This window comes from Impatiens glandulifera, chromosome 8 (assembly GCF_907164915.1).
Source record: "Impatiens glandulifera chromosome 8, dImpGla2.1, whole genome shotgun sequence".
NCBI lineage: Eukaryota > Viridiplantae > Streptophyta > Magnoliopsida > Ericales > Balsaminaceae > Impatiens > Impatiens glandulifera.
The window spans coordinates 22,540,865-22,559,430 of record NC_061869.1 but is presented as its reverse complement, the minus strand read 5'-3'; the positions used below and the strand labels follow the sequence as shown (position 1 = coordinate 22,559,430).

The window sequence follows — 18,566 nt, the reverse complement described above, 5'->3', positions numbered from 1 at the left end:
GATTGTCATTAATTTTTTTTTGTTTGTCAATTTTTGATTATGAATTATTATTGTTAAAAGATAGTGTTGTTATTATTATTATTATTGTTATTTTTATAATACAATTTTCTTAAAAAGTATTTTTATTCTTTACTAAACTTCTCTAAATTTAAGTTTTGTTTCACAATATCTCCCATTTCTCTTTTGTTTTTCAAGCTAAATCTTTCTTTACTGTCTAGCTGTAACTAGGAATGACATTCTGACAGTTATTTTTTCTACTACCATATTTTTTTTAATCTTTTTTTATTATATTATTATATAGTATAATATTTTTAAAATTCATATTATTTTTAAAAATTAATAAAAAGAAAAATATATTAATATTGTTATAAATTTAGTTGTATTTATCAGTATTTTGTACCCTTATACTTTAGTTATTAAGTATCTCAAATTTTGCCTTTTTAATATTAGCCTATTGAGAATATCTAGTCAACCAGGTAGAGAAGATGATTTTTCATGATGATACAAGAAAATATGTTTTTTTAAGAAAAAAAAGGATAGAACATGGACATTGAAAATTATAATCAAAATAAAAAATGATTTACAATTATACTTGAACAAAAATTGAAAAGTTAGTAATGATAAATTGAAAATCAAGAGCAAATCGAAAAGGAGAAATTAATACATCAGATAAGATACAAATCATCGCGACAAGTTATTTTAAAGGGGTGAAATTCTTACTTATATATATTTTCTAAGGTAATTTCTTCAAGGGATTGTGGAGGTACTGTTGTGCTTTTCCTTCCTTCCTAATATAACATGTTTAGGCCTTCCCAATTTTTGGAGGCTGTTTAATGAAGGAATGATGAAGAAATCATTGAAATAGTCAAAAACAAAGAAACTGAAATTTGTCATCTAAAAAAACAAAAGAAAAAAAGACTCACCTTCTTAAGAGGCTTAGAACTTGTGCCTGGCTTCACATCTGCTTTGAGTATCTGAAATGCGCAAACTAACGACTCGTCTACGCTCAATAGCGCCCCAACGTTATCAAATTCTCCACCGTAGTTTGGAGCCGAAAATATGGTCACTAGCCTTCTTTCCGCGAAAAACTCATATCCATCCTCAACCACCTGAGTTCACTTAAATGCATCCTAACATTATTAATCAATTTGTTTTCTTTTTAACTCTATACAAATATTGTTTATAAGAAAATAAAGACAAAAATGATCATTAGGTCCAAAAATAGTTTTAAAATGTGAATTTGAATATGAATAGGATATCAAATATACCAATGGTAAGTTCTTTAAATTTATCTACAAAATCGACCCAACTCGATATGCTATCACAGTAAAATTTATGATCTAAGAAAACCCTAATTGGATTAGGAATGAATCAATATTATTACCTGGTGACCGCGGCAAATAAGATCCAAATCATTCTTATCAAGAAATTCAGCAACAATATCAGCACCAAACGTGCATGAAACTCCTCGATCACTATCAGACCAACCATCAATTTTAGGATGAGGATCAGACCACAACAAATCACAAAGAAGACCACCATCTGGAATTTCCGTAGGTCTAGGAAGTTCTTTGATCTGATTTATAGTATGTAGCTCTGGAGATAGACCTCCATGCATGCAAAGAATCTTATCATCAACAAGTGCAGCTACAGGCAAACAATTGAAGCAATCTGTGAATATCTTCCATAGCCTAACATTGAATCTTCTCTTACATTCATCATAAAATCCATATATCCTGTTTATTTTTGCATCTTCATGATTTCCCCTTAGAAGATTCACCTTGTTAGGATATTTGATCTTGTAAGCCAATAGTAAACATATTGTTTCCAAACTTTGCTTTCCCCTATCTACATAATCCCCGAGGAATAGGTAGTTTGCAGCAGGTGGGTAACCGCCAAACTCAAATAGCCTCAAGAGATCTTGATATTGTCCATGTATATCACCTTGTGAAGGAAAGGAATTGAAGTAAATTGAAAATATTCAAAGGAGTGAATTGAAAATCATACAAAACTAACCACAGATACGAATGGGGGCGCGGAGCTCAAGAAGGTTGGGTTGAGAAAGGAAGATTTGACGAGCATTAACACAAAGTTGGCGGATCTCGCTTTCAGAGAGCTGAACCTGTTTGGATCCTTTACCTTCAAGAAGCCTACGTATAATATCATCTAATACGGTTTGATCCATCGTCCCCTCCATTGTACTCATTGAATTCGCCGATCACAATCTTCAAATTTGTCAAACATCAGAAGAAGAAGAAGAAGAAGAATTAAACAATATTATAATAATAATAAGAAGAAGAATTGTTGATTCATCTTTCTCTCTGTTTCAAATAATTCCAATTCTATTTTTCACTTTATCATTTCTCCCTCTCCTCCGGTCTTTCTGCCAACTGCCTATGGTTGTTGTTGAAACCTTAAATATATCTCTCAACCCCTTTTCGAATCTTAACCAAACGACCAACCATATATTGTTTTTCTTATTTCTAAATTGTAACATAAGTTATTTTTTTTTTTTTTATAAATAAAATGAATTTTTATTTATTTATTTATTTAAAAAGTTAACACAAATCCTATAATAATAATAAACATTACACTCAACTATTGAGTTATTAATTATTAGGATTTGAATTTAAAATATAAGTAATTTGATTACTAATAATATAATATCACATTTTTTTTATAATATATGTACTTTTTATTATTAAAAAAAACCGACTTTAGATATATTTATATTATTTAACAAGAGAACTAATAAAATTGATTATTTCAATCGATTAAAACGACGTTCGTGGACTAAGATAGTTTAAGTGACAATAGTAATTTTTAAAAGATTAATATCACGTGTTCGATTCTCACTTAAAAGACCTTAAGTTCAGGATAAAATTATGAATGTGAAGGTATGTTAACTTTCTAATATAAAATATTTATTTTTGAAAGTGACTTGTACAACTAGGAGTGGGTCGGTACGTTATACCTTAATTTTTTTTATCTATATTGTAACATCTAAAAATGGACTACATCTTAAAGAGTTTATTCGGCTCGATAGTTACCTTCTTCTTGAATCCCGGGTGGGATGAGAACCAAAATGATAGGTTACACTAGAGTCTAACTTAATGTCGATTTCATTCAATCATGTGGCTTACCTTCCTCTCGAACCTTGTAAAATAAAATTAGAGTACGACTTCATCAGAAGTTGTCTCGTATAAAATGAAGTGAAGAACCGAAAAATGATTTAATGATATTGATTAGACTATCTTTGACTTTTTAGAGTTGTCACCCAAGTATCTATTTAAAAAATTGGGAAATGAAAATATTGTGCATACTCGAACGTGAATAAAAATAACTCTGATCAAGGTTGGGGGCTTGGTTACACGTGAGAAAGGGTGACAACATTATGTCTTTTGTGCCCATCAAATGATGATCTCTATTATAAACTCTTGGCCATTTTATACAAAATATTTCTTTTACAATTCGTTTGTTTATTCCACCATAGTACATGCGTCTAAGGATAAATCCAAACATAATCATGCGACTAAATGTTTGTATCAAAATATTCCTAAGGTTGTGATCAATTTTTTACATCGAATTGCTAATTTGAAATTTTTTTCTAGGATCTCCCTTTTGAAAAACATTGTTTTGAAAAAAAGTCAAATGTGTGAGGGGAATAAATTTTAAGGTTTAAAAATTTTAAGCTTTTAAAAAAACGAGGTTTTGTAGACAACTCCATAACTTACCATCATGTCGAATCTGGAAGAGATTGAGAGTTTTTTTTAAAGGGAAGTATGTCATAGGCCTACTTAAAAAAAAATCAATTTTAATTTTCTCACGACTTTAGAGTTGTCACCTAATTTATAAAAGAATTAGGAAAATTAAGAAAAATGTGTTCGGCGTTTGGTTACGTGTGAGAAATAGTTTTTTAGACGCTATGTCTCACAACGCCCATAATATCTCTACTAATTAACTTTGGTCGTTTTTAATATAAATTATGCTTTACAATGTTTTAAAATATTTTATATGCTAGCCTAGGATCACATAATCCACCAATGTTCATGAAATAAAGCCAACAAAACCAAAATGAAAGCTTAAAACCTAAACAAGACACAATATATGAAAAATATGCACAAGGACCATGGTTAGCCTCCACGACTACAAAACCTCAATTTTAGCCGAGGCGTGAACCTAACTCGATCAGAATCTACACCCTCGGTCGGTCCTCGGTGCTCAGGTGCATTCAGCGTCGGTCTTTGGTCTGCAGCAGCGGTCCTAGTTGCAACAAACAACATCGGTCATGGGTTAGCCACGGGTGTAAGAGCTCTCGGTCCTAGGTTAACATCGGGCGTAGGAAATGTAGCCATCATTAGGTGCATCCACCCGGTCCTAGGTTAGCCATGGGTGTAAGAGCTCTCGGTTCTAGGTTAACCACGGGTGCATGAGCTCCTGGTCCTAGGTTAACCACGGGTGTAGGATCTCTCGGTCATGGGTTAACCACGGGTGTAGGAGCTTTCGGTCCTAGGTTAGCCATGGGTGTAGAAGCTCTCAGTCTTGGGTCCTCAGTCCTAGGTGCAACAAGCTTCAGTCCTCGGTCCTCAGTGCTCGGTTCTCGAGTGCGGAAATTATCGGTCATCGGTCCTAGGTCAGCATCAGGTGCAGAAATGTGACGAGAAGCAGGTTCATCCTCTTAGTCCTAGGTCAGAATCAGGTGCAAAAATGTGAACAAAAGCAGGTCCATGCTTTCGATCCTAGGTCAGCATCAAGTGCAGTTTGCGGGTCCTAATCGTCTCTATAACAAAATACATGCTCTTCTTCTAGTTTTCAATATAACCCTAATGTAACTAGCTTTTGGTGATTCAAATGGATCCCAATTAACATAAAAATTCTAGAAATTTTATTAATTTATAAATAAATATTTGTATAAACAAAATTACTTAGATCTAATCATTCATAAAATATAAAATTAAAAAATCAAACTATACAAATGAGGTAAATTGTATTTTTCTTTTTAATTTTAGGGTTTTTTCTTCGGTCAAGTGACCTTTTTATTTTTATTTTTAAGAATTCCACTCGAGTTAAACCTAATCATATTACAAATAATGCAAAACATTCAAGACCAAATTTATTTTTAAGTTTATCACATTATACATGATCAAGAGTGGTTTCAATTTTATTTTCGTAATAATTTTAGATTTTAATTTGAATTTTGTCCAAACATTTTAAACATAAAATGGTTATATTAAGCTCAGATGATATTTATTTTTAAGTCTTTTAAATATATATTGACCGAGAGACTTTCATATGGCCGACTTTCATATGGCCAATTATTGGGCCGAATTTTAGTTTTAGAAAAGTTATAGGTCAAACACCTTTATTTACATTAAATTAACTTTCTGTTTGTTTGTTTATTTGTTTAGTTATGTTTTATTTTATTTACATGTTAAATTATACTATTATTGTAAGCATTAAAAATCTAATAATCAATTTATAAAATTAAAGTAATATTTTGATTTATTTTTGAATAAATACAAATCAAAATAATTAATCTCATGGCCAAAACCTAATTAAAACAATTAATTAGAATAATTATTGTGATAATTAAAGCCTAAGTAATTAAGAAAAATGATCAAAATAAGAAAATAAAATTATTTGGAGTAAATATTGTACTCATTTATCATAAAATAATTTTAGAAAAAATTAAAAGATTAAAATAAATAATTTAGGATGAAATGAGGTTCCCATTTTATCCCCCAAAATTATTTATTTAACCCTAAAATATGCAAAAATAAATAAAATAGTTAATAAAATATTTTTCATATTTATTTTAATATTTTATGTATTTAAAAATATCAAAATTAAGCCAAAATGATGAAAGAAAAATCAATTTAAACAAACCCTTAATGTTTTAAAATAAAAACAAAATTCACAATCCAGTGTGACCGAAATTGTGAAGATCGGCTGGAGCAAGAAACGTTAGTCATGACATTGACGGAACGCTCGATCCCCAACGGACTGCTAACGGAACGCACTAAAGCGCATGAAACGACGTCTTTTTATGCGTCACCTTCGTCTTCATCGCCATCGCCAGAGGGATTAACATGAAGATCCATCTTTGATTTTTTAAGGATGAAACTTTCTCCATAGTCCACATTTGCGACTGATTCAAAAGATGAAATGATCACCCTACTTTAGTGATCATTTCTGCTACTTCCATAAGGGTGATTCATCCCTATATCGTCAAGTGACCTGAAGAACAACCAAAACGCCATTAATGACTTTTGGTTGATTCGATCCACTTGAAGTCTCCACCGACTTAGGAATGCTATAAATACACCCCTTATGTCATTCCGAAACCAATGAATCTACTCTTCACCTTCAAATAGAAGAAAAAAATCCTCCATTAAAGCTTCAAGTTTTCGGATTTTTTGAATTTTATGTTTAAGGCCTTAAATATTGGATATGAGCATTCCAAAAGCTTCTCTTAGGATCAAGGAGTGTTCTTCAATTGTTAGTAAAGTTCCAATCACCCTCTAATTCATATTTACAGTTTGAATTTGAAATTTTTATATTTCAAATTGTATAAGTATGCTTTCTGTTTATGGTTTTTTATAGTTGGAAATCGTACATATGATCATGAATTTTTTGGATATGTTAGAAACAATCAATCGACTTAAAACCAAAAAACCCAAATTTAAATTTTAAAAATAAAAAAATGTATTTTTTGTTCTTAGGGTAATTCTCTTGAATCTCCGCTCAAAAAGCTTCTCAACATGATTGTAATCATGTTGGGCAACTGTTTGTAACATGTTTGATCAAAATTAAAATTTTCAAAATAATTGTAAATTTTGAGTTCTTGATTTTGTCAAAACGAACCGTCAGTGTTCTTGTTTTGGTATCAATCAAATATATGAGATATAAGAAAGCTATTGGATAACTCCTTTATTCTCAAAACAACTTTAAAATCATTACCCCATTTTTTGATCACAAACTGTTTTGAACGATTTGATCATCAACCAGGTTGATTAATACCTTGAGATAATGATTAACATGTTCTTAGGAGCTTTGTGAAGCTACCCAAACCCTTGGATCAAAGAATCCAAACTTAATAAAATTAAAAAATCTGCAACATTTGTGTTCTTGAGGACTAAGAGGTCCGACCAACACTCATCGGTCCTGACCAAGACCTAGGACCTAGAATTTCAACATGACCGAAAGGTCCGACTGGTGTTCTTGAGCTATGACCGAGAGGTCCAATCGATGATGTTTATATCCATGACCGAAAGATCCGACCTACGACCAAGAATTCCAAAACCTATGACCGGGAGGTCCAAACTCAAGATCGAGAATTCCTATACTCAAGACCGAGAAACTTAGCCTAGAGCTAACCTAGGACCGAGAGGTTTGCACACCCAGACCAAGGAGCTCATCCAAGTACTAGGAGTCCTTGACACCTAGACCGAGGGACTTCGGCACTCCGACCGAAGATCCCAAGCCTCGACCAAGAGGCTCCTCCACCTAGACCAAGGGTTTTTAAACCCCAACCCACAAAAACAAACCCAAGGCCTAAGACTCCGTTCCTAAGGCCTGTTTGGTTGCACTTTTCAAATTCCAAAATTAATTTTGTAATTTTGGGACTTCAAATCATTTTTTAAAAATCCTGAAAAATTAGAAAATGCTTTTAAAATATTTTTAGGATATTTCCACAAACATATTTTGATAAAGACTTGTATGAGATTTATGTTTAAACCCTAATGCTTTTAAAAATGACTGATGTTCTTCAGGTATTTCCCCTAAGTCAACGACATCAGCAACAAGTATCAGCACTTTAAAGATTTATGTTACCATATTTTAAATAACGCACAAACCTTATGCATGTTTAGGATCGGAATAATAATCGGTAAAATAAAACGTGATACAACTGATTTCAAAAAGCCAAAAGAAAATTCCTTACACACAAACTGAGATTGAAATTCTCGAAACTCGAGCTTTTCCACGAAACACGAAATAAGAGGGTTTTTCCCGGGGTTACAATTATTATTTACATATTTACAAAACAAATAATTCATAAATTAAAACCCAAACACAAGAATTTAAAAGCATGCAAAGATGGAACCAAACGGGTCTTAGGACTAGAGTCATGAGGGTCAAATCCGTTTTTGTCGGTGGGGGACCGAAGAGACTTAGTCTAGACTGAGGGAGCTCTCGATTGGGGTTCGAGATACGCGTTGAAGGACCAGAGTCCCTAGGTCAGGGTGCCAAGGACTCTCGATCCTTGGCTGAAATTACCAGTTTATGTGTAAAAACATATCGGTCCTAGACTAGCCTAGGGCTAGGTTTCTTGGTTGAGGTGTAGGATCCTCTTAGTATGGGGCTAGCTATAGGCTGAGATCCTCGGTCCCGGGTTTGGGAAACTTGGTCCCAAAATTGGACCTCTCGATCCTAAGATTTGGGAGTCTCGGTCCCAAGTCAGATTTCTTGGTCCTAGATGAAAACCCTCGGTCGGATTTCTCGATCATAGCTTAAGAACACCGGTCTTCGGGTTCGGTCCTAACTCAAGAACTTTAGTCATTGGTCTCGGTCCTATATTGATTTTTTCAATCCTTGGTCTCGGTCAGGAATGAGGATTTCCGGTCCTACCTTTTGGTCCTCGGTCCCATATGACTCGGTCCAAGAACACCAAGTGTTCTTCATTTGGTTCAAAGTTATAGGTTTACAACTTTTAATACATATCATAAAAACGTGATCGGTAAGTTGTTATTAACTCAGCTGGATGTAAGGATCACAACCCCTAATCCTAGAACCCATCAATCGAGCCCTAAGACAATCAATTTTTCGAAATGATTTATATGGCAAGATTTGGGAACTTTTGAATTAGGTCATCTCATGGCCTAATTCTTGTTCCAACAACTTCTAAATGGTGTTTATAATCAAACATGACCAAAACAAGAACATCAATCAAGCTCTATAACAAGTTTCAAAACTGAAATTTAAAATTTTATTTGAAAATTATTAGTTTGATAAAAAATGATTGAGATTTATGTTATATGATTTGAAATTCATCATAACATGTATTCAAACATGTTAGGCAGTTATCTAAATCAAAAACCAAGCTCAAAAGCTCAAGAACACGAAAATTAAAATTTTCAATTTTTCAAATCAAATTTGAGTTTTTTTATTGGTGTTGAATTGATGAAATTTCTTTCGATAGAAAGCTTGTAAATCATCTGAGGATCGATTTCAACTATAAAAAATACAAAATTGAACAATAAATAAGTTCAACTCGATTGAAATTGAAAATTTTCAATTTTGAATCACAACATGATTCACAGGTTGTTTGGAAGCTTACTTGTGATTTGAGAACACTCCTATAATCTTTATGAGGCTTTTTAAAGCTCTGAATCAAAGCTTAGAACACCGAAAAAGTTTCCTTTAAAAGAAGTCGTCGGAGCTCCTATGAAAATCTTCGAGCAGGCTATGATTGTTGGATTCTTTTCGATGGATTGAAAGAATGATATCTAGGGAGTATTTATACCCAAGCTAGGTCAGTTTCGAAGCCGAAGCCGAATTCGTATTCAATTTGACTTCTGAAGTTCGTCATCTGCATTTCTGTTTTGTCTTCGTAAGCCTAGTTCTAGAGTAGGATTTGAATTCATATCCTAGGTGAAATGATGGCGATGGAGAGACGTGCACATGGACAAAATTTGGAGGGATAAGGATGAGGAACGACGGAGATAAGGTTTCTAGAAGATCGTCGGCGTCGAGCGCGATTCTCTGGCGTTCGGCTGTCTTCGTAAACCAAAACGACGTTGTTTCATTGAAATGGAATGCGCCGTTGAGATCCGTTGGCGGTCCGTCAATGCTAGGTGTTCCGTTAGCGTTTCAACTAACGAACATCTCTTAATCTGCTATGACCCGGGCGTGCGTCTTCTCGTCTACAATCGGCTACGCGGGGCGTCCTGACGCGTTGGATGAAGACCAGGTGCTCATCCGATGGATGAAATTCCCGATGTAACCGATTTCCCGGCGCGTTGCATGAAGACCAGGCGCTTATCCGATGGATGAAATTCCCGATATAATCGATTTCTTTAATTTTGGACACACTAGATTATTAGTTTTTATTTTTAATAAAATTGTTATTTGAAATCGAAAATTTAACCATTTCTTTCATTTTTTTTCATCAAATTAATACACAAAACTATTTTTAAAAACATAATAAAAATTATTTTCATTTTATTTTATTTTTGAGTATTTTGGGGTATTTATTTAATTATTTTAGGCCATAAATTACACCTAACTTATAATCTAAAATTATAATTAAATTATTTTAACCATTTTTGGGTTTAATTTGGATAAAATAAATACAACATTTTAATCCCAAATTATTTTAATATTTTAATTATCACAATAATTAATCCTAACTTAATTTTGACCTCTTCCTTTGAATTAATTGTTTTTTTTTTAAATAAATATATTATTTTTAAATTATAAATTGAGGTATGTCAAATTTTCATGCTTAAATAGTGAAATAAAATAAAATATTTAAGATTTATATATATTAAATAATACTACAGTATAATTATATTTTAATATAAATTTTAAAATTATATTTCTAGAATTGAATCAATGTTAAATCTATTTGGAAAGAAAATGATTTTTTTAATTATGGAGAGACAAAATAAATACATTAAAAATTGAGCCTTAAATATGTTTAAAAAATAAAATAAATTTACTAAAATTTGGTATATTAATTAATGACCATTTAATCTTGTTAAAAATTTGATGCATGAATTTAATTTCTAAAATAAAAATTAAATCACATATTTATAATTTCATTAGTCATTATTTATTCTCTTATAAGTTATATATATATATATTATTTCGTATATATTAAAATTTTAAATTTAATTTATCAATAATTTTGATACCGATACACCATATAACTTATGAGTTAAAATCTTATTAATATGAATAATATGAATATGAGCTACATTCTTATTTTTTATATTACCAACGATATTATAAGTAGTATGTATATAAAGATATACAAGATTAGTAAGATCTAACATTTAGATGATTCGTTTAAAAAAAAAATATTTACATAATTTGTATAAAATCAAAATTATACAGAAAATTTTCAAAAAGATTTGAAATAGTAAGAATAGTTTATATAAAAAATTAAAAACTAAATAAAAAATATTTAAAAGTAATATAATTGTTATTGAGTGACTCCCAAAACAGTAAATATTTTTTTGCTAAGATTATGATATACAATTTTTGTTAATGTTTGAAGAAAAGATCAATAAACCAATGTCAAATGATAGACCAAAAACACCATTAACCAAGAAAGTAAGGTTTTGAGCATAATTTTAAAAATATAAAGTTTAGGGGTCAAATTGTAAACTTTAGCATCCAAAGCATTTGTATATAAAATGTACATTAAAGTATTCAAATGTAAAAACATCATTCAGAATATATTTTGTTGAAATTAAATACCAAAATTATTCTATGATTTAAATAAATTCAAAATAATTTTTCCACCAAGATTGTATTTAAGCAAAACCTAGCATTCTTCAAACTCATGAACAAATATTAAGTAACTGGCCACTGAAAAACATCCCTGTATGTGTTTGACAAACCACTTTTATGCAGAAGCCCATGTTTCTGTATTCAAAAGACTCAAATTGAAGTGCAATATCCAGAGAAACCATATCAGCTCAATCACAGATTCCAAATGAAACAGGAAACCGCTGCACAAGAAACCATCAATCATTCATTACTCGAAACTCGAAACGCTCAACTCCGTCTGCACAGCATTTCAAGTAGCTCAATCCAGATGCTCCATCTGCACAGCAGCATTTACCAACAATTTCTTACAACATTCTCGTTTTCGATTTTACATTTTGTCACATTGACAAAATCCAATAAAAATGAATTTACACTAAAAAATCCAATCACACTTTTCGTACCAAATACAAACAAAATTAAAAATTACTTTCACATTGTGACGGTGATTTTGACAAAATAATACATTTTAAAAAAGGCTCATTATAGATAGAGATAAGAAGGAAAAAAAAGAAGCATTTCGGGATTCAAAATGTTCATTCCTATATCATACAATGAGCGAAGAGAGTTTTCTTTAGCAGAAGAAAAAGAGGACTAATTATAGCATCATACCTTCCAAAGGCCATCATTCAGATAATGCATGTTGTCCACTCCAATTCCCTTGTTGATGTTTTTTCTGAAGTGATAAGAATTTGTTTCATAAGTCTATAGGATACTACTACAAAAGATTAAGTAAACCGTGCTACTTGAAAGATTGTATCATCTCCCACTACAAAACTGATTAATGAACTCCAGGATGCAGATTTTAAAGCCACTGGATGAATGCTGTTGATCAGACTTTCTCATAATAAATAGAGAAACCAGTATGCTACTCACAAGAACCTTCAAATTGTTCTGCTACATAACTCTTTTATATGCTTAGGCAAGACAATCTTAATTGGTACCATAATTTTAAAAAAAATATATTAAACAGGTCTACAATTCTTAAGAAACACCTAAAATCAAAAGAAAATCACCCCAAAAAAGTTTAAAGAACTATGTGGGGAAGCTCCCGCTTTTTCCAGTGCACCTTTTAATAAAATTGGCTTCTCCCATGAACATTTTATTTAACATAGAAACTGGAAAATTTTTCATTTTGAAATATGTTTGCAGATCTGTTACTGTAAAATCATAACATGGAGAAATTTCAACTTATGGCACTAGAACAAACAAGTGGAAAGAATGTGTAAGACATCTCAAGATATGCTTGCTGATGAACCATGTCTGACAAAAGGATACTGAGAATATATTTACTATGTACTAGACAATTCTCAACACTATTTTATCAACCGCAAGGATAATAACTTACATATCTTTTGCAGACATTTTTGTAAATCCAATAGCAAGAGCATGTTGCTTTCCTTCAGCCATAATAGCCTGATAGAATGCAAGTTCAAACATTAAAATTCACAAAATTTCTTTATTATGTAAAATCCAATAGCAAGAGCATATCTTCTTCTTCTTTTTAATAATTTACTATTATTATGTAAATTGAATATCTAGAACAAAACTTCTTACAACAGGAGTGTCTGCCTCCACATTTTCATCCAAAACACCACCAGGAGATGTAAGCCCTGGACACATAATATTGGCTCCTGAAAGGACAAATCTGATAGCACCCCTATCCACCTGTAGTTTCTTCATTATGTCTGGATCTGCAGGAGGAAATAACAGAGGATGCTCAGGAATTTTTGTGTCAATCCATTCCAAAGAAATAAATCAACTACAAAAATGAGATTTTAATTTGCTTTTAAATTGTTGTTTCTCAAATAGTTAATCCCGTTGTGCATCAGGTGTATTTGGTGACACTTTGGCACTCGTGTTATTGCATTGCTTTTATCGTTAGGCTTAAACGACTCTAATTTATATAAAAAAAGCTAGCTAACAAGTACATTCCCATTACACTTGTATGAATAGCTGTTATTTCACTCCAACATCCATTCCCTCTCAATTTACAGCCACAACTCGTTCTCCAAGGTAGCCAAAGATAACATTATCTCCCATCAAAACATATCACTTTTTGACAGTAACTTAAATTAACTTTAATGAAAACCATTTACTGATTTACAACCATCATGAAAATAAGGCAGTGCTGAACTTTTACAATGCAGGTCTTTTCCTTGTATCTCTAATTCTTTCTGAAAACTTAATGCAAATTCCATTTATTTCTCCAACTGGCATGGTCTTACTAAGCACTCACAAAACAGTAACAATTTTACATTGCCTTCCTTGAACTGTGTCAAGAAGTATCAACCACTGACGAGTGCATTACAATGGGGGAAAACCTTTGACAGGTCAGTTTGCATTCCGGGAGAGTTAGGTTTATCAGTCAGATGTCTCATTCAAAAACTAGAACCGACTCAAAAGAAGATAATTTTTTTGTGCATACAGCACAGTATTATCACAAGCTTTCTGAGACAGACTAATATTATCTCCACTTAAATTAAAGCCCACACATAACCTAGCAAACATATTATTTCGGTTTTAATAGATTTAATGTCAGTGACACACCTTTCTACACTTTTATGAGCAATTTAATATGAGTGGAACAAAACGGTGCTCGTGCTTAGTATCTGTCACGAGTTGATCGAGGGTGTAGCGAAAGGATCATGAGCTAACATGTAGAGGATTGTAGCCTTAGGTTATTTGACACTATATAAAGGAACAGTATCCTAGAGTAGCCGTACATATGATTTTAATAGTTTGAATGACTGGATTTGTATTCTCCTATATTTTCTAGATCTCATCCCCTTTCTCTCATACCCCATCTCCTTGTTCACGTTGTAAATTATAATCTCTATTATCCATTGAAGTATCAATATTAAACTGTTACAGTATCACATTTGAAATAAGAATGAAATATAACAGACATCTCTCGAGAAAGTGGGATGATTTACATTGATGGAGAAGTCGCAGAGTAGGCATATACGGTCCATCACGTATGTTGAAAAACAGTGGAACGTTGTTGATAACGACCAGATTCAGATGGTTTTGGCTGAGAACAAAAAAAAATCAGATGTGTGGATATATGTGGATCCAAAGGAAAGGTACAAAGCCAATATAAGCTTATACCATTTAACAACAACAAGAGGGACTTTCTTTGGGAGCAAGTCCTCCAGTACAGGTTCAAGGCCTGGGTACTGCATCGAAAGCAACATGAACAGTTAATTCAGCTAATACCAAAAGCAAAAATATAGAGCAACTGACATTAGAAATGGAATTATTACAGAATGACATCACTAAAATGGATATACAAACCTCATCGGCAATACTTTGTCGGATCCTGCGTTGCACTGATGCCTTAACCTGATTTTGTGCAGAAACCTCTTCACTAGAGAATCTACAAAATATCAAGATTATATAGAGGGAAAAAGATACATATATGTACATACTAAGGCAGGATATACTTAAGGTTGTCGAATACAAATACAAATCCAAACCCAAACCCAAACTAGTCTTTTCAACAACATATGGACTGAAGAATGAATGTATGGAGGGGGGATTTTTAAGCCTTTTATTCTTGTGTTTGAAGTTATTTGAAAAAAATCTGATACATACAATGCTAATACTTGTAGTAATTCTTTAATCTTTCATTAGTAATGTGTAGTGTGCAAACAGAACATATAATCCAAAGCTAACATCTTTAATGCAGCTTAATTTTAGCTGGCACAGCTTTCATAGCAAAACAAAACAAATCAAACCAAACCAAACCAAATCAACTATGATACAAGTTCCATTTCCATGAGCTCATAATCTGAGAGGCAAATTCTTCACCGCCTGATGATTTACTATGTTTCAAATAATAGTCTTCTTCACCCTTGATCAGTTTTATATGTAAAAACTCAAAAAATGAGAAGAAAGATATTCTCTTTAGTACCCATATATCAGAAAGACGATTAATGTTTCTCAAAAACTCTCTGTGCATTTAAAGTCAAAGAAGAGGCAAATAACGGGGCATAAATAAACAGTGGAGATGAATTGAGATTATGTAAACCAACTAATGGAGCAGATAGGACTTACTTCTTGAACATCTTCTCCGTCTTCCTTCCTGCGATTTCTAGGGTTTTAACTTCGTTTTTAAGCCTTGTAATCAATCAAAATCAAGAGCAGTTGTGCTATGTAAAGAAATCAGTCAATAAGATAATACTTGTAGTTCCCGGGTCCGGGTCCGGGTCCGGGTCCGGGTCCGGGTCCGGATCACTTTGATTTGTTGGGTCCGATAGATACGGGTCTAAAAAACATTTTATTAGTAATCTAACCTTCTTCTTTTGGTTAGAAATTATAAAATAAAATGGGTTAAATATCAATTCATAACATTTTTTTAATTTGCATCATATTTATTAAAACATAAGATTTCAATAACAACTAAATTAATTTTTCAAAAATATATTTTATTATTTTTAATTTATTTAAATTTATAAAATATATTCAAATTTAATAAATGTATATGTATATTATTTTAAATATGTTTAAACTTTCAAATATTTGTAGGTACAAAGAATTCCCATATCACACATTTCATCCTTACTTTTGCCATTTGTGCCCTGGATTTGGGGGTGCTGTCTTTGGGTTTTGGGCTGTCCAATATAATAATAATAATAATAATAATAAATAACTACTCTATCTTAAATATAGATAAATAATATTTTAATGTTCATTATTAAAAAAAAAAAGTGGGCTTAGTAATAAGTATATATATTTTAGTTTGAAAATTTGTATGCACTGTCTGAGTGGGTGAGCCCATGTGGGTCCTCAACCTCTGGGTTCTCCAGTAAAGTTTTTTTTAACAATTATCTCAAAGTCATACATATATAATGAGTTAAATATATATAAATAATAATTTATTTATTTTGGTTGAACCTATTATTAAGGTTTCAGTGGATTTTAAATTTTGTTGGAATGCTATGGGTGTATTTTTACTCATAAGTTGGGCTTACCTCAAGATTGGTCTTGAGTCTGGGTCATGGACTTGTTGACATTAATTTAGTATAGTACTGTTAAAATCGTGATTTAACTCGTAAAATCGTCTGAGTTTACGATTCAACTTAATGAAATCGAATCACGAATGACACAATATCGTAAAAGTGTAAAATCGAAGTTGACTCGTTTAAAACACTGAAATCGTTGAAAACAAAAAAATCATAAAATTTTACAATGAACTTGTTCATAAGTTTATTTCTCTTTCAAAATAAAAAAAACATATACAAGCTAGTCTTTATTATTTAAAAAATAAAAGTTGTATTTTCCCTCTCTAAAAAAAAACACACAGTCGCTTTCTTTGGAATTATTCTTCATCTTATTATTTATTTTTTATATATATATATATATTTTTTATAGAGTCGAGGTTTAATACATATTCAAATTTTATGCCAAAAAATTAAAATAATATAATAATTATATATTTTTATCAAAAACATATTAAATATATAATAATATTAACTAGTATAAAAAATATTTTAAAATATATATTGAAAATATTAATATAATAAATTGTAAACGAAAAAATACATCATAATAGTTTTCAAAACAAAATTTTAAACATTTTTTTTAATTATATCTTTAAGAATTTTAATTTTTTACTTCTCTTGGTAGCATTTTCTGTAAATTACTAAGATTTTTAAATAATGCATCATCATCCATGTTCATTTGTTGGTTGTATTTTAATTTTTTTCTAATTTAATACAATTATTCAACCATTGTTCTTTATTAACATTTTTAATTTTTCATGAATAAAAATCAAAAGAGTTCTTCCTATCGTTCAAATTACTCAAATCGATTTCGAAGCAATGTAAATAAATTTAAGGGTATTAAAATGTAACTTCAAATATGATTTTCACAATCTTTATTTGTAAACTTGAAAATAATATAAAAAAGATAGTGATATAAAAGATTTAGAATATGAATAAATAGAAAATAAGTCTAATATTAAAAATAAAAAAAATGTAATAAAATATAATAAATCGCTTACAAATTGCAATATAGAGGAAAAACAACTAGTGTATTATTATATTATATATAACATGAAAAGAGAAATAAATAATATATTATTATATAGAGAAAAAAATAATATATTATTATTTATAATATAAATAAATACAAAATTATTATATTATATAAAAATAAAAATAATAATAAAATATTATACGATAAAATAGATAATTAATAATATTATATACTGAAAATTTAGAGCTGACAGTCCTGTCCAATTGCGGACTGCTGAGCTTGAGCTTGTAACTTACGATTACATCTTATACTTATAACTAATTTATAACTAAATAAATTTGATTGATACATATACACCTATCAATTTTATATATATATATTAGTTTAATATTAAATAAAATATAAATATATTTGATATATTTAATTTATTAAAATAGTATTGTTTTATATTACAATGTCATTGATGATGAGTGGGTAAAAAAATTTGAAAATACATTTATTTATGAAGTGAATTGAAATTAGAGAAAATGAATAAAAATAAAATCTTAAAGTACAATTATTTATAAAGAGGTTTGAACTTAGATAAATGAATAAAATAGTGAAAAAAATGAATAAAAATAGTCATAATGTTAATGATCTAGTTTGTTATTAAGAAGTTGGTTATTATCAATTTATTAAACATTTTAAATAATTTTTATTTATAAATTTTAAAATATTTTGAATGATTTATTATTTAATAATGAAATACTATTTATAACTAATTAAACTCTTACAAGTTTACTATTCGAGTTTGCCATGGTTCATCGAATTTATGCAAACTCTCGATTTTGATAGTCTTGCTTTAGTGGAGATAATTCATGAATTTGTTTGGCTGAGTCAACCCGAACCATGTACTTGCTGACCTTACTCTAGTGGACGTTACAATCGTGATGGGAGAACAAAAGTCTTGCCTTACTCTGGTGGACGTCACAATCGTGATGGGAGAACAAAAGCCTCGAGACTAAAGTTGTCAAAATCGAGAATTTATATAA

At 30.7% G+C, this 18,566-nt stretch overlaps 2 protein-coding genes across 2 annotated transcripts; both read right to left on the bottom strand.

The window, feature by feature from the left end:
* Nucleotides 1-579: 579 nt before the first annotated feature.
* On the bottom strand, nucleotides 580-2,358 carry LOC124911817 (serine/threonine-protein phosphatase PP1 isozyme 9). The gene is made up of 4 exons (XM_047452339.1): nucleotides 2,017-2,358; nucleotides 1,385-1,944; nucleotides 924-1,109; nucleotides 580-826 (listed from the first exon to the last, which is right to left on the bottom strand). The coding sequence occupies exons 1-4, from the start codon at nucleotides 2,204-2,206 to the stop codon at nucleotides 803-805; spliced, it is 960 nt and encodes a 319-aa protein (XP_047308295.1). The 5' UTR covers nucleotides 2,207-2,358; the 3' UTR covers nucleotides 580-802.
* Nucleotides 2,359-11,412: 9,054 nt separating this feature from the next.
* On the bottom strand, nucleotides 11,413-15,718 carry LOC124912040 (malignant T-cell-amplified sequence 1 homolog). Its single transcript, XM_047452596.1, has 8 exons — nucleotides 15,613-15,718; nucleotides 14,851-14,932; nucleotides 14,665-14,732; nucleotides 14,490-14,587; nucleotides 13,111-13,247; nucleotides 12,902-12,969; nucleotides 12,166-12,229; nucleotides 11,413-11,833 (listed from the first exon to the last, which is right to left on the bottom strand). The coding sequence occupies exons 1-8, from the start codon at nucleotides 15,621-15,623 to the stop codon at nucleotides 11,816-11,818; spliced, it is 546 nt and encodes a 181-aa protein (XP_047308552.1). The 5' UTR covers nucleotides 15,624-15,718; the 3' UTR covers nucleotides 11,413-11,815.
* Between the last annotated feature and the right edge of the window lie 2,848 nt (nucleotides 15,719-18,566).